At 42.7% G+C, this 15948-nt stretch overlaps 1 protein-coding gene across 1 annotated transcript in view; it reads right to left on the bottom strand.

Moving 5' to 3' along the window:
* Window positions 1-3724: 3724 nt before the first annotated feature.
* ERMP1 (endoplasmic reticulum metallopeptidase 1) overlaps window positions 3725-15948 on the bottom strand; it is a 30958-nt gene continuing 18734 nt past the window's right edge. The window contains exons 8-15 of the mRNA XM_083185995.1: window positions 14943-15163; window positions 13674-13848; window positions 10514-10704; window positions 9664-9816; window positions 8167-8369; window positions 6289-6404; window positions 5582-5745; window positions 3725-4941 (exon numbers count right to left, since the gene is read on the bottom strand). Coding sequence (XP_083042121.1) covers window positions 4777-4941; window positions 5582-5745; window positions 6289-6404; window positions 8167-8369; window positions 9664-9816; window positions 10514-10704; window positions 13674-13848; window positions 14943-15163 — 1388 coding nt within the window. The 3' untranslated portion in view covers window positions 3725-4776. The remainder of the gene's footprint in view (window positions 4942-5581; window positions 5746-6288; window positions 6405-8166; window positions 8370-9663; window positions 9817-10513; window positions 10705-13673; window positions 13849-14942; window positions 15164-15948) is intronic.

Here is a 15948-nt window from a genome sequence, read left to right as displayed (position 1 = left end):
CCAGATGAAACAGGCAACACCGATGGTTTTACCAGTCTTGTAACATGGGGATCCACTGAGGGTGGTATCTCCCATGGTTTGCAATCCTCTGGTGGGGGAGGGTATTTGTTTAAAACCCTCCGTGGAATGCTGGCTTTTTTGCCTAACTCTTCCCACTGATTTGTCCTAATTTCTGTTAGGTAATCAGAATGTGGGAATTGGGCCTTAAGGACCTTTTGCTTTTTAAAGACATCTTTTGTCTTTGCGACAGGTTCAGGCTCCTCAGGGTCATATAGTAAAACCTCTTTGATAGCATGTATCAGGGCTGCCACGTCAGGAGTCTCTGCTTGAGAGGCAGGAGTATCCATGGGCATGGGATCATCCTGATCATCATCTAAATTGATGTTGTCACCTGCATTGTCGACATCATCCCCACCATCGTCAGTATCAGTGTCATCCCGTGTATCTGCCAGCAACGGAGTTAACAGGGATCTACTGGGCTGTACGGTCTGGGGCAGCAGCCTTTGCATGGCCACCGTAGTCTGTTGCAAGGTCTGCACCGTGGTCGACAGAGCATCCACCCAAGGTGGAGGGGGCTGGACTACAGGGGGGGCAATAGTGACGGGCAAGCGATCCACAAGAGTACCCAGCAATTGTTGGAAGGCTGCCCATGGGGGTTGTTGTTGTGGGGCTACTGTGGCAGCGGACTGCGCAGGGGATATGCAGTTGACACACAGGCCCTCCTGAACAACATCCATATCAGACAGGCCTGCAGCACAGCCCTTGCAGGATAAGAGCTGAGGGGATTCTGTCTGCTGACGCCCTCGTTTGGACATGGTGTAAAAACACTGACAAGGAGAGCTTACAGTGCACAATAGGATAATTCACTAAGGAAAACCTAGAGTGATATCACTGAGTGTTGTGACCAATGAGGTATTGCCTCAATAATAGTGATGAAGGGACAGATTACTTGACAGAGGAAGGAGTGAAATTCTAGCACAAGTCACATACACACCATAGTCAGAAATAGACTACCTCACCCTGTGTCAACCGCTTAACTCTATGGAGAAAAGTGGGAATAAGGGTGGCTGTGAAAGCAGCTACTGAACCTGTAGGCGATTTCACAGGGGAGAAGTGTGCCCGCTCTCTGGAAGTGCTGCTGCAGAAATGGCGCCTGTCCGAGAGAGGGGGGGGCGGGCACATGAGTTACAGCTTATGGATCGGCAGATCTCTAAGGAGATTGGCGCCAAAGCTGGGGGAGGGGCTGCAGACCCGACACCGCCTCCCCTTGCTGGACTTCCCCCACCGGGGACATTTGTAGCCGTATGTAATGGGGTCCCCTCTGCCCCGGTCTGCGCTAATTCCCCGGTGGTCTAGTGGGGTCCCGGGCCGAAGCCTGTACCCACGCCAGCTACCGTGCGCGTCTCCCTCGCAAGCGTGGTATGGCAGCGTTTTGCACTCCAGGTGGAGCCTTACCTGCCCTCTTTTCCGGCCACGCTGCCCGGGGGAGACCGTCGGCGGTGCTAGGCGTCGTGGTCTTCCCCGCCGAGGTCCTCCGTGACAGGCGTCATAGGATGGAGCCGGCGCCGGGAGGGTGACGCGGCCGCTCGCTCCGCCGTCAGTGATTGACGGCGGTGAGCAGCCTCAGCCGCGAGGCGGCAGATTTAAAAAAAAAAAATTAAAATTAACAATAGCTTTCTGGGGTTACCTCAATGAGGTAACCCCCGCTGATATAAAGGTGCGTCTGCTTCCTGCAGGCACCAAACAAAAACTGACTGGATGAGCCTGGAGGAGGGGCTGTAGGGGAGAGGGCCCGGGCATCCTGGGAAATCTTTGAAAGCTTCGCTGATTGGTGCCTCGGACCCCCTGGATCCACCTACAACCCTGATGTCCCCTGTGGGACCCATGGACCCTGAAAAGGAAATATACTGATTTATGGTGAATTCCAAGATGGAAGTATAGATAAAACAGGGAGATCCGTTTGTTTCCGCTTTTGCGCAATACCGCTCTGGCTTAGTACTGTACCCAGTATTCCCTAGATGTCACCCTCCTAGGTATCGGCAGGGCCTTTTACTTTTCGGCTTCAAAGAGCAGATACAATTCTGGCAACCCAGTGTTTCTGGACTACTTTCTTAATTAAAAATTGAAGTCACCTGTGTGGAACTAGTTCAGTGATGATAATGGTGTTCCAGCAAAGGTGAAGGCAATCCTAAATGAAGGAAGAAGCAGAGCATTTTGTGTCACAGTGGGGGTGAAAACATCCCTCTATCCACATTAGTAGGGAGAGGTTTTGAATAATGACGTTTGACACAGATCTAATGGATTTAAAGATTTTTAGAGGCCAGTAGTAGGAGGAGGAGGAGTAATGGGCCAGTTATCCTGCTGTGTCTCTCCAGCCAGCACCGCTTCAGCCTCTCTCTCTACCTGCCCCCCACACTGGCAGTGATTATAGATGGATCTATCAAAGTAATACAAACACATTCTACAAAATGAAAGATACAAAAATCTCCGTAACAGAATTGGAACTAGATTTACACAAACAATATACCACAATGAATACATTATTGAACACATTATTGCTTCACCTACTATAGCCTATATAGATTGAACAAACTGTCCGTTCCTTGAGGGCCACTCTCTAAAATAGAATCACTGGAATTAGATTCCTCTCTTACATGTGCGCAATGCCTCTGGCTTTGTTACTAGCGAGGGAAGGAAAGGTGTCTGTGCCACCGAAGACTTTGACGTAAATTATTACAGTGCCATTCTGTTAGGGAGCTTGCCAACTTGAGTACGTTATATAGAGGTATATTTACCCATTGCTAAAGTTTTCTCCTATGTGCAGGAGCCAGAGGTACAATACGGAGGTGATTTTTTTTTCTACATAAATGTGCAAGTTTGGTTTTCCCAATTATATGAGTATATCGATCACCAATGTTGACATGTTCAAAATGTCATCATGTGCCACACTCCTCCTATGCATACAACCAAGCAAATATTAGTGTGGGGAAGGAGCACAAGGTAACATATACAGGGGTATACAATTATCTGCAGTAATATACCACGGAAAATGGATTCACAGGAAGCTATCTAACCCCCGATCCTGGCCATTGTAAGGGATTATGCTTCACGTGCCTTTGGCATGCGTAGCATAATCCACAATAACACATGGATCTAGATACTTATTTTGGATGCCATGTGTTCTTGACCGAAAACAGGAAATTTTTCGGCTGATAAAATGAGACTTTCATTGGATAGCCCGATAATGACCAAAAAAAAAAAAAAAAAAAGTGTGTGTGCGCAATTCAATACCCCCCATAATTTATTATTTATTTATTAACAGTTTCTTTTATAGCGCACACATATTCCGCAGCGCTTTACAGAGAATATTTGAACACTCATCAGTCCCTGCCCCAGTGGAGCTTACAATCTATATTCCCTACCACATGTTCATGCACACAGACATTCTAGGGTTAATTTTGTTAGGAGCCAAATAACCGACCAGTATATTTTTGGATTGTGGGAGGAAACCGGAGTACCCGGAGGAAACCCACGCAAGTACGGGGAGAATATACAAACTCCGCACAGTTAGAGCCATGGTGGGAATCGAACCCATGACCTCAGCGCTGTGAGGCAGTAATGCTAACCATCACACTATCCGTACTGCCCCATAATGTCTACACCATCCATATTGCCCCATAATGTCTAATCAAACAGAATAGAAACAAAGCAGCACACTCACCAACATGTTCATAGTCTTTAATTAAAAAAACAAAACAATATATGAACACTTAATACAAGATCCATTGTGATTAAGACTCAAGTATAAATAGCAAACTGACAAACAAATTAATAAAAGAGGCTGGTGGCAGACCATAAAACAAAGAAGGGATCGAATTTAGTGGGATATAAAAAAAAAAAAAAAAAAAAAAAAAACACAGGATTAGCCACATTCATGATTATTCAATCCAGCTAATGCCATGACACAATTTCCAAGCAAATTGGGAATACAGACATTTTGAAGAAATTGTTTGTGCATTTAGGCCATACTTGGCTACCTGACCCTCTCCATGAGGGAGAAAATGCTCTCTTCCTGGGCTTCCCTGGTAATGTATGATTGCCATCACCTGTGGCGACACACCTTTCTTATCAATTACCTAGCTATTGTACATTACCAGGGAAGTCCAGGAACAGAGCATTTTCAGAGACTTTTTCAAAATGATTCCATATTTAAAGCAACCTCACCAGCAAGACTTCTGCGGTCTCCGCCCAGCATTGGGTGATACCTTCAGCATAGATGTGGAGGGAATACTGTATATCGAGTGCCTCTATGTAGGATTCCTACTAGTCTTTCATTTGCTAGAACGTTATCTTATTGCAAGATATTAGCTGCCTTTCAAAACAAAATTGGACATATTATTAATGTTGGGTATCCCAGAAAATGGTATGAATAACATTACAAGAGACAAAATAAACATTAAGACCTCAATGTTGTCTGTAAACAGTGATTTCCAGTGTCAAAAATATCAGACTCCATAGATAAGTATTCCTCTTTGTTCTAGGTTTGAGTACACAGGATATCCACAGGAATATTCCCTTTTTACTTATTGTCCATGTCAGACTAGAATAAGTTCAGTGCAGTTTCATAATTATTAGATCACCCATATCCCTAAGCATGAATCAACAACAGAACACCTAACTACCATGATCCATTCCTTTTATATTAGAGTCCATGCAGATATATTTCCCATAATCCTAGTGGTTACATTATATGCACATACTGTGCTCTGCAAGACATCAATAGACATACTGCTCGTATGTGCTGACCCAGCTGGATGGGAAACTCCAGTCTGGGAATCTTTGCTGTAAGGACTGAAGCTGAGGGGAAACCTGGTCTGGCCCAAAGAAATAGTGTGATGCTACTGCGACTGTGACCATTCCGTCAGGATATCCATCCAAACCCTAAAAAAGAATATGTATATGTAAACAGTAGCTACAAGAAAAACAAAATATAAAGTTACTGCAATTATCTTATAAGACATACTCAGTGTGGGATTTCCCAGACTACTTATCTACTGACAGCCTTTAATTAGCATGATGCTATATAGTAGTAGCTGCTATTGCCATTATTATGTTGCTGTGCCTCCACTGCTTTGCTCTACGGCCCTACCCTGTCCCCCATTACCCTCCTGGAATATAAGGACCTGCAAGCAGAGCCCTTTCTCCCCCATGTAATTTTGCATTCTGCAGTTGATAATGATCTATGCCAGTGGGTGTTCGGGGCACTTGCAAGGATGCCTTGGGTTGGTGGTCCAGCATCAATTCTAATTATTTATAGTAAATGTAAAACATTGATTGTGCCTTCCAATCATAATGTATGTGGACAAACAGAAGCAAAACACCATTCCGTCACCTTAGAACTGGCCCTAAGAATAACATAGAAACACAATTTACTTAAATTGTAATTTCTAAATTCTCTATAAGAAAACTTTTGGCCTATTGGTGCTGTAAACAAAACAAAAAAAGTAATATACTGTTGTGCAGGGATTAAAAAAAATAAAAATAAAAAAAAAAATCATGTTTGAACGGCTCCTCTCCATACCTTAACTTCAATCCAGAATTTCCATCGTGGAGCTTGAGTGCCATGGGAATAATATATAAAATAGTTCCCATCCTTGCTAGCTACCGGTGTGCCATCCCCCAAGGACCAGCTAGACAGCACTGACAAATCATGTGGATGCATGTATACAGTCATGTGACTGGGCCCTATTAGGAAACAAGAACAAATGATTTATGTGCCAAGTAAAGTGTTTAGCAAGAAATGACTAAATGCCTCTATTCCCACAGTACCAAAAAAACAACTACTGAATATAAAACATCAACCTCTTATACAAGAGGATGTAAACACAAATGATGCTGAGAAATCTGCATAATGTAGGTACAGTACTATAAATATTGGTACAGCGTATATAGTATGACTACACATAACTGTAAAGGTGCCCATACACGTACCAATTACCCTGTACTTTTTGTGCTAAAATAGCATCGTTGTGCATGCATTGTGCATGCGATGCAATGCTATTTTAGCACAAAAAGTACCGGGTAATTGGTACGTGTATGGGCACCTTAAGACAGTCTTATTCTCTTCCCAATCCATTAAAACATGTTATAAGCAAATGCATTTTAATTTGTTCTCATTATTTCCATGCCTAATATAGATGGAACAGGTCGTATTATCTGCATTATGGTTTTGTTTTTTATTCTGATTACTTACCTACTGCGCATGTACTGTGTACTGATGTTACTCACCTTTAACCTCAAAGTTCAGGCGTGTTGCACCCCAGGGCATCGGTTCCCTAGATACAAGTTTAAAATCCATGTGCTCCGAAACAGTAGGAGGAGGGGCAGGGAGGTACCAGTTCTTTCTATTGGTGGGAAATTACATAGTCAGCAAGAAGAAAGAAATCACTCACAGCATACAGCAACAGGTTCTCAACCTCTGTAATAACTTGGCATTGCTGGTTCCATGTCACAAAGTGTTACTGTGCCATCCTGGCATTAGAATCAGGATGTTCTGAATTTTACAAGCTATAAGGATCAGCATTAAAAGTGGAAGGCACTTGTGGTCCTGTCAAGCAGGTTTAATTGCCCTCAGGAAATTTTACAATAGTACTAGAAGCTTGAAATGTAACAATGTTTTTCCCGAGTACATTCGGGGACATAAAGGGCCATATCTGGCTCTGGTACTTTCCAGGGACTCTTGAGCCATTTACCTCACTGCACGTCTATGGAGGGGATACAGTAGCTTAGAGAAATAAGATGTCTGCTGCAGTTACAGAAACATTTCTGTTAATGGAGAGGAAAAGCCAATTATTGCGGTGGTAAAAAAAACAACACACTAAAGGTGCCCACACACACTAGAAAGATCTGCGATCGTAAGATGTGCGCATAAATTAGCCTTGAAATCTTTTGCCTGTCCTGGACAAAAGATTTCAGGCAAGCGCACATCTTTACCAAAGATTTTTCTTAAGATCCCGTGTGCGTTTCTATGGATCGTTTGTTAAATCTTCTGATCTTTCATGCAGCACGTAAGATCAGAAGATTCAGCTAAAGATCCACGGGAGCACGCATCGGACCGAAATCGGCAGATTTTCGACCGTTTATCGGAAAACATCGGACGATATATCGGCCAGGACGGAAAAAAGATTTCAAGGCTAATTTATGCGCACATCTTACGATCGCAGATCTTTCTAGTGTGGGGGCACCTTGCACCTTAGACTGTAATGGAATCAGGTATATCTGGCCAGGAGCTGATGTCACTAGCAATACAGTACACTTTCCTAAAATGCTTTGGGGCCCCTGCGGTTTCCTAGGCACACCTGCAATTTTACTAAACACTCTCACTAAACAGCGAGTTCTCACCCCCAGACACTTCACTGAGAGGCATCGTGCACTGCAGCCCATGCGCAGCGCATCGATAATCAGATGCTGTGCGATAAGGTCTGAATCAGGCCCTGTGACCACATTTCTGCATCTAAAAAGGGAACATCAGCTGAAATTCGTCACCATCTTATCGAGGTGCACGGTGATGTCTTGGAAACACGATTGGGTCTGGTACGCAGCTTTTGAGATTGACAGGACAGATGTTCTAGATGAGCAGTGATCCAGCTGGCCAAGCACGTGACATAGCGTTAGCAAGATGGCGATGAATTTCAGCAGCTGATGTGCCCTTTAGACGCATTAACCCTTTGAATGCCAAGTGAATTTGTCTAAATTGGTGTGAAAATTGCCAAGCAAACATGTTTATTCATCATAATGACCTGTAAGTTTTACCTTATATAGTAAATATCTTTTTTTAACCTAACATTTTTTATTTACATTTATATAACAAACGTGAGCGATGCTGGTACAGAGATGTTGACACTCAAAGGGTTAATAAGATCATACTACAAACCTCAATGTTTTACCATGTTTCACCATGTTTCTACCAGCCCCATCATCTTACCACGGATGTTGGGGACAGTGTGAATCATAGGAGACCCTATCTCATTGTCATGAGGGGAAGCAGCACACTGCCTGCTCTGGCTGCATGGGAAATTAGTACGAATAGAGAATATTACACGAGAAGTCTTGTTACCTTACTTACTGAACCACCCTTGTAGTTGCGAGCAAAACCGACACACTGACCTGAGCAAAAAATGAACAGGTAAGAACCATGGGAATCCACAGAATGGTGCCTCATCATCACATGGGGCTCGGACAGTGTCGTTTAATTCCGGAATATGAGGCGTGAGGTGTGATAATCCGCTGTAATCAAAGCAATTTATCCATATCCCAGAATCTCGCTTTACCACCTCTCCATTTATGTTGTGTAAAGTTCGCATTGTGTGCTGAAAAACATTACATATCATCACCATTATATAAATGATATACAACCTTTCTACTGCTAATAAACAGATAAGGATTTCAGTTCCAGACCAAGGAAGTGTTATTCTACTGAGCGCTAAATACAATTGGCCTTGATGTTATAATTAGTCACAATGCAGTTCCTGGGGCTTTTCAAGTACAGCCTACTATGGCCTCTGTTCACCACCTCCTGCAACTCAAACAGAAATTCAAGTTAAGGGGCGATTTCAGCCCCATTTCTAAGCGATCTGACTAGATCACCTAGAAATGGATCACTCTGTGTGTACAGCCCCAGCTGATGGCGATGCGCAGTCCGTGTGTATGGGGCTATAAGAGTTCTGCCTTTATTGCAACCACTGCAAATGTATATAAATGCACATTAGCTGCAGATGTACACCACAAGGAAAAGGGCTTGTAATTGAATTACTCTGGGTGTAAAAGTCTGAGGCCACAACGCTTTTCTTTGTGCTGTAAAAAGAAAAAAAAATATTCCAGACTAATTGCATATGGTCCTATGGAGGGTATCCTATAGCTGCAATGGATCGCTTGGAACAATAGGATGAAGAGATCAGATAAAAAGCACAAAACCCCGTATTTCAAACACAAGCTTATTGGGGCTAATAGGACACCCACTAAAGGGGTGCACACATGGTGAGATTTTGGCAGGAGATTTTGTCTAGATAGTCAAAATCTCCTAGAAAGTTAGCCAAAATCTCTCTATTTTTCTCCAGCTTAAGGCCCATACACACTGGGCGACTTTGAACTTAAAGTCGCTCAAAACAGCATGTGTGAGGGGCTTTCATCTCAAAGCCACCCAGTGTGTATGGCCCCGGTGGTGAGCTCTGCTGCGTGATCCCGCATCAATGCCAGGAAAGCCACTCATCTGGTATTACCAGCAGATGAGCGGCTTTGTGGACAGCTTTGCATAGCGCTGCGCTATGCAAAGCTGTCCGCCCCCCCGCTGACAGCGCCGGGCAGGGGGAAAGCTGCTCAGTGTGTATGCACTGAGCGGCTTTCCCCCCAGCGATGATAGCGATCATCGCTGTCCATACACGCTGGGCATAATCACCCAGTGTGTAAGTCAATATTGTTTAGCATAGATTGCTAAGCAAGCAAGAGAAAAATAGGGAGATTTTCACTAACCTTCTAGGAGATTTTGACTATTTAGACTCCTGCCAAAATCTCACCGTGTGTACACCCCTTAAGGGTCTAAGCACACGATCTGATTAAAGGCCATTGGATTCCTCTTCTACAATCAGCACATAAAAGTAAAATTACCTGGAGAAAGACCCGCTTTGGCTTAGGGCTGTCCATACTGGCACTGAAAGGAAAGAACAGACCACTGCATACAAGGATGAATGTCACACCAGACACAATAGCCAACCCGATCAGAAGCTGTTTTGTGCTCTTCACAAGATAAATGAACTTGATCTAAAAGAAAATTGAAACATTTAAAAATACCCTTTGCATGTCTGCAATTACTGAAACACATTTTATTTGAGCTGTGGTTAATTGTTACAATCTACAGACATAATAAACCCAATCTGCCCTCTATCGGCAGCACCTGTATGCCAGGAAGAGCCAAGGTGCTTCTGCATAGTTCCAGTGGGTTCTCAAACACTAATGGAGAGCACTCTGCGACACCATTTCCCACAGAAACACCAGACGTGCTCTGACCAGAATGGACGGTTTTCCATTACTGTATGGTGGGGACCAGTGCTCATGGTCTCCCTGGTAGGATGGGAGCTAGCCGCCGCAGTAGAAGAGTAAGAGGATTTACCGGCTAAACCCTGGAGGGGTTTATACATAACATTTATATATGCACAGAGCTTTTCTGTTCACTTGGCAAATTAATTTTATTCATTGTACTGAATGGGCCACAGAAATGAACATTAAAAGCTGCAAGCTGCAATGTGTGGTGTGAGTGTGACCTGCTGAATGAGGTTCTTATGTATGCTGCCTTTTCTTATAGCCCGCAGGAGGACATATGGAGCATGCAGTGCTGATGGAAGCAGGTGGTGTGCTGCCTTTGCATAGGAAAGGACTACTGCGGTTGGATTCAGCATACAGATAGTTTACAATAGCGGAAAGCTCAAGTCAAAGCCATCTCCGGATAGTTCATACTTACAAAATAAGTCATCAGAATGATCGTGCATACAGCAAGAAAGGCGGCCATCACAAGATCTGGGGGGATTTCAGTTCCGCTCCGGCCAAGTATGGGGGTGAACATCTCAAACACTGCCCATACATGATACATGGTATGCATATAAGGGAAGAACAATCCCAACAGATATAATGCAAGGTATTTATTGGCTGAACCTATGGATATGAAAAATAGGAATAAGGAAAGAAAGCAAAAAGTACAGTAGAAGATGACAAATACACTGAGAACAGAATAATTATTTCACTGCTACACCGCTATATGCTGGACAATGGAACATGTAAATATGGGAAATTAAACACTTCCCAATATTGCCAATCAGATACAAAACCATGATACAAAATCAATGCTGCAGGCTCGCTGTCACAGCTCGCAGGGTCAGTTTTCAACTGACCCCCTGCATACGCCGATTCCCCCTTGCTCCGTTTTCGGAGTGAGGGGGAAATCACTGTATGCATATACTAAAACAGCAGGATTTGTGGCTAAATGCAGCATCTCCCTGCATTAGCCACGAGCCTCACTGTTTGGGGGAATCCTCGCCGTCCTCTGACAGCAAGGATTCCCCCCGGAACATTGAATAGAGTGAGCGGCAAATGCAGGGGTTAAACAGCGGGGATAACTTGTTCTCTGCGATCCCCGACGTGTAACCCCCTCGCCGGCCGCATTGAATAAGTGGGCCTATGACTATTGAAAATGTATTGTACAACTAGTCAGACCTGGGGCCTGATTTATGGAGACATTTATCAAAGCTTATAGAGGGGTAAAGAACCAACCAATCAGCTCCTGTCATTTTTCAAACACAGCCTGTAACATGAGTTAGAAGCTGATTGAGAGAGAGCGATAAAGTACCGTACCAACCAACACTTTCATTTCTAGCCCTTATAGTTAGATGTAACTATGTAACCTGTGGCTTGTAAACAAATTAGAATTTTAAATGACATGTGCCAGGCACTTGCTGCACCATATGACTAGAGAGGTTGATTGCGGGTGTACAAGCACATGTTATAGACAGTGGGCTTGTGCCAATTAAAAATACATAGATAATAGAGTGTGAATCATAAGATGCATATTTACGTTCACATCACAGAACAGTGGCCTACTGGTTCTTTAGCGTTTTCTCTTCCAAGGACACAAGAACCTGCAGTGTCATACATACTGGTGTTCCACTTATTTGCATTTTGTATCTTTATCTAAATGTACATTTGCACATTATCTAATCTGTTTTACTAGCACAAAGGTCATACAAACACCGCAGTGGCTAAACCATTATTACAGCATTGCTGCAGTGTCTATGGAATGCATTTCTAACATTGTATATATTAATGTTTGCATTTCTTCATATAATTGTAATCCTAGGACTATGCGGGTAGTTGGTGGGTCAACACTTGTGATCATTTTAAAAATCAACCAGTAAACCAAAGTTTTTGCCACACATAAATGAGGTGTGCAGACAATGTCATTTTATGATCTAAAAAAAGCTCTGATCACAGAGTGCCACATAGCGGCTGAGTATCCCTTATCCAAATTATTCCAAAAACCAGTCTCCAAAATGTACTTATATTTTTAATTTCTTGCTAAAAACCTACTGGCTACATTTGTAACTGACAATACTGGGGAAATAACATGTAACTGGCACTAAATATGTGCAAGGATATGATTGCTTGGCATTGAAATTCAGTTTCTGAGATCGTACACAAACTTTGCTTCATGTTTTGGAACTTTGTTTCATGCACAAATAAAATATATTTGTGCGTATTTCATGTGTCTGATGTGCTTACACAACATAAATGCAAGATACCTCGCTCAAATTTGAAAATATTCCAAAATACGGAATAATCCTTTATACAAAATTCTTCTGGTCCAAAGCATTTTGGATAACGGATACTCAACCCGTATTTGTTATTCAGCCATGCGAGTTCCTAGCTATACTTTGGATTTCCCTTACTCACATCACAACGATCACTTTATTTGTAACAGTATCAGAACAGTTAAAACAGAAAAAGTTAGAAAATGGTCCACAAAAGCGTCCCCACTGGCGTAAACTTCAGAAAACAAACAGTTTGGCGCTGGAAGTTGTTGACGCTAAATTTTGTGGTCACAGTGGACCTCAAATGAGGACCATAGACGGGTGCATGAAGTCCCTTGTCGTGTTCCACACATAGGGGGTATATAAAATAGATAAAATACAGTGTGTAAATAAAACAATGGTGTAAAAATGAACAAAAAATGAGGGTCCATGTGATGATCCAATTTAGGCTAAAAAAGTCGAACCCAACTCAGTATATAATGAGCGAAGATGTGCATGTAAAGGTACAGTATCTTTATCACTTGTTTTATTGATCACAATGTGAATTACGACAAGTCACTCTGTATACTAAAGGAAATTGATTTCCACAGATGCGTGCCATACTCACTCAAGAAACGTAATGAAGCATATAAATCTTTCCTTAGAGACTCATCATCACCTATACTGTATATATGTTTAGTGTCCGCGAGTATCCAAAACACTGCCATCTGCTGGCAGAGAGTGATACTACCTCTCTTTCTCAGACTTGCACAAACACAGAATGCAGCAGACTAGCTTTCAAAGCTTTTGCTTCGAGCGAGCTTACTAGTCCTATCCATATCCTCATCATTCCTTTCCTCACAGGTGAATAATATCAATGAAAAAGGAAAGCAAGTAGTCTCAATAAAACTCCATAAATTTAATGAGCAGAGTACACAGAAAAAAATAAAATGAGGTCATCTGAGAAGAAGCCCCAGGAAGACAGGTAGCACCAAGGTATTTTCAGAGAGTTTTATTGAGACCACTTCATCTCCTATTTCATTGATATTATTCACCTGTGAGGATGAGTGAGGATATGGATAGGATGAGTCTTTTTTATATACCCCTATGTGCTGAACACAACAAGGGACTTCACACATCCGTCTATGGTCATCATTTGACATCTACTGTGACAGCAAAATCCAGCGCCGCCAACAACTTTGTTTGTTTTCAGAAGTATCAGAACAGTTTCTATATTTAAAAAAAGAAAAAAAAAAAAAAAATTGTAGTTCCCAGCTCCAGTCTGTCATTACTGTTCAGCGTGACAGGCCCAGTGGTGAGTCATTGCATTCAGTTTGATACCTTGATGCACAGATTCTCGTTGCACAAACAGCTTTGTGATTAATGGAAAAATCACCCACATGGCAAAGAAATAAGCAGAGCATAGACCCTTCTGTGTCAAAAGAACCATTGGAATGCCCCAGGATAATAAGGAAACATCGAAGAATAGATCTCCCAGATACTGGTTACTTGTCTTCTGGAATAAGAGAAAAATAGAGAAAATAGTTAAATTATAATAAAAACTGCTAACAGCCCTCTGATTTAATCTCTAACTTTAGGCCATCCTCTTCACATAGACAATATTCTCAGATTTACACAATTCTCTACTACACACAAAGATTCCCAGACCCACCAAACCATGGGCGGGATGTTCTAACATCCGCAGCCCAGCTCCACCCCCACATAATTATTGCATATGCTCTAACATTATGGCAAAGGACAGCTCTTGTGTTAAGAGCTGACCTTTGCGCTGTCAGCTTGTCCCCTTACCCGGTGTTGCTGCTGCTGCACCAGGCTCTCCTCCTCCCTGCACCCGGAAGAGGATCATAGTGCAGGGAGGAGGAGGTCACAGGTCCGGGCAGCACAACTCTGTGCTGCCCGAACACAGGTGAGGGGGGGGGTGGGGGTGGGTGTCGGTGCGGGGGTGGGTCACGGTAGAATGCCCCCCCCCCAAGGTAACCCGGCGGAGGATGCTTAGGAGCATCCCAAAATGCGGTAAAAACCCCGATAACAGGGTTTTTACCACACTTTAAGTTTAGAGAATCTCCCCCCATGTGCTCCAGCAGGTTAAAGACTTGGGTTTAAATACCACTATGATACTCATAATCAATGATTTGGCACACTTCCCGTGATTGCCCCTCCCACTATCCCCTATCATTCCATATGGGCTATAAAAAGGGAGTACCTGGCCATGTTTGAATATCACCTTGAAAAAGACACGCATTGGTGTGACCATCATTTGGTATTTTATCATCGTTCGTTTATCCCCCAATCTCATCAAATGCTACCACATTTATTTTCAGTAAATACATTTGGCTTCCACCAAGTGTTAGTGTTCATTCTAGCACCCTGCATCTTTCAAAACCCATGCAGTTCATCCTCCATGTCTGGGGTGCTTCTAGCACAGTGTGGTTAGTATTTCAGCACTGATATGCAGACTGGACATTGAGCTACAGTAGCGAGCGACACCCCAGGCAGGGAAAAGGAACTACACAGGTTTTGAAAGATGCAGGGTGCTAGAATGAACACTTATCTTAAACTGTCCCAGTAAACAGAACATTTGAAACTTACAGCAAAGTAGAGATTTTTGGCCAATGTGTGTATTAGCACAATCTTGGCTACAGCAGCCGCCCCGTACAGACACAATGACACATAAAAATGTGTATACCACGAAAGGCTATTCGAAGTGAGGGTAACCAGCACAGCAAGAATCAGGACAGTTACTAGTGCTGAAATCCAACCTGTTACACTAACGAACAGTCCAACCATGAGGTCTCGTGCATAGTTCATACCTAAAAGAATTTGAAGAAATCAAAGAAATTTTTAAAAAAGTCACGCTAAGGTGAAAAACTATTTTCATATTAAAATCGCAGAATAAATTGGAGGCTCTATTCAAATATTAGCAGGTCTGTAAGTACATGTGAAACTAAACATAACAGACAATATTACAGTGTAATATATATATATATATATATATATATATATATATATATATATATATATATATATATTTCTTGGGTTAAAGCTCAACTGCCATGTACCTTATGGCTTTTAAAGGTGAGACAATCCCAAACACAGCACCTGAATTAGTATTAAAGGGGCAGCTGTCACAGGTTTCAGGTAAATGAGCTTATCTAGGGTGCATGAGAAAGCTATGATCACAGTAACAAAGGTTAATTAAAAAAATCAACCCAGATATATAGATACAGAAGTACCAACACATTCGCCATTCCTAAGAATGGGGTGCAAACAGCACCCACTTCCCAGGATGGGATGCAGTGGCCTGTGACCACACACTCTAGTAGCTTTCTCATGCACCCTAGATAAGCTCATTTACCTGAAACTTGTGACAGCTGCCCCTTTAATACTAATTCAGGTGCTGTGTTTGGGATTGTCTCACCTTTAAAAGCCATAAGGTACTTGGCAGTTGAGCTTTAACCCAAGAAAAAAAACACATGCTCATTTTAGCTATGATGTGCAAGCAGTTGCCAGGTTCCCATGAAAACCAGTTGTTAGTGTAGAACTTGCAGTGAAATGGGGTCCCTTGGCGATAAGCTGCAAGCTTAAATGCATTGAT

The sequence above is a fragment of the Crinia signifera genome, chromosome 1 (assembly GCF_055691185.1).
Source record: "Crinia signifera chromosome 1, ASM5569118v1, whole genome shotgun sequence".
Classification (NCBI taxonomy): Eukaryota; Metazoa; Chordata; class Amphibia; order Anura; family Myobatrachidae; genus Crinia; species Crinia signifera.
This window is presented reverse-complemented; position numbering and strand designations above follow the sequence as displayed.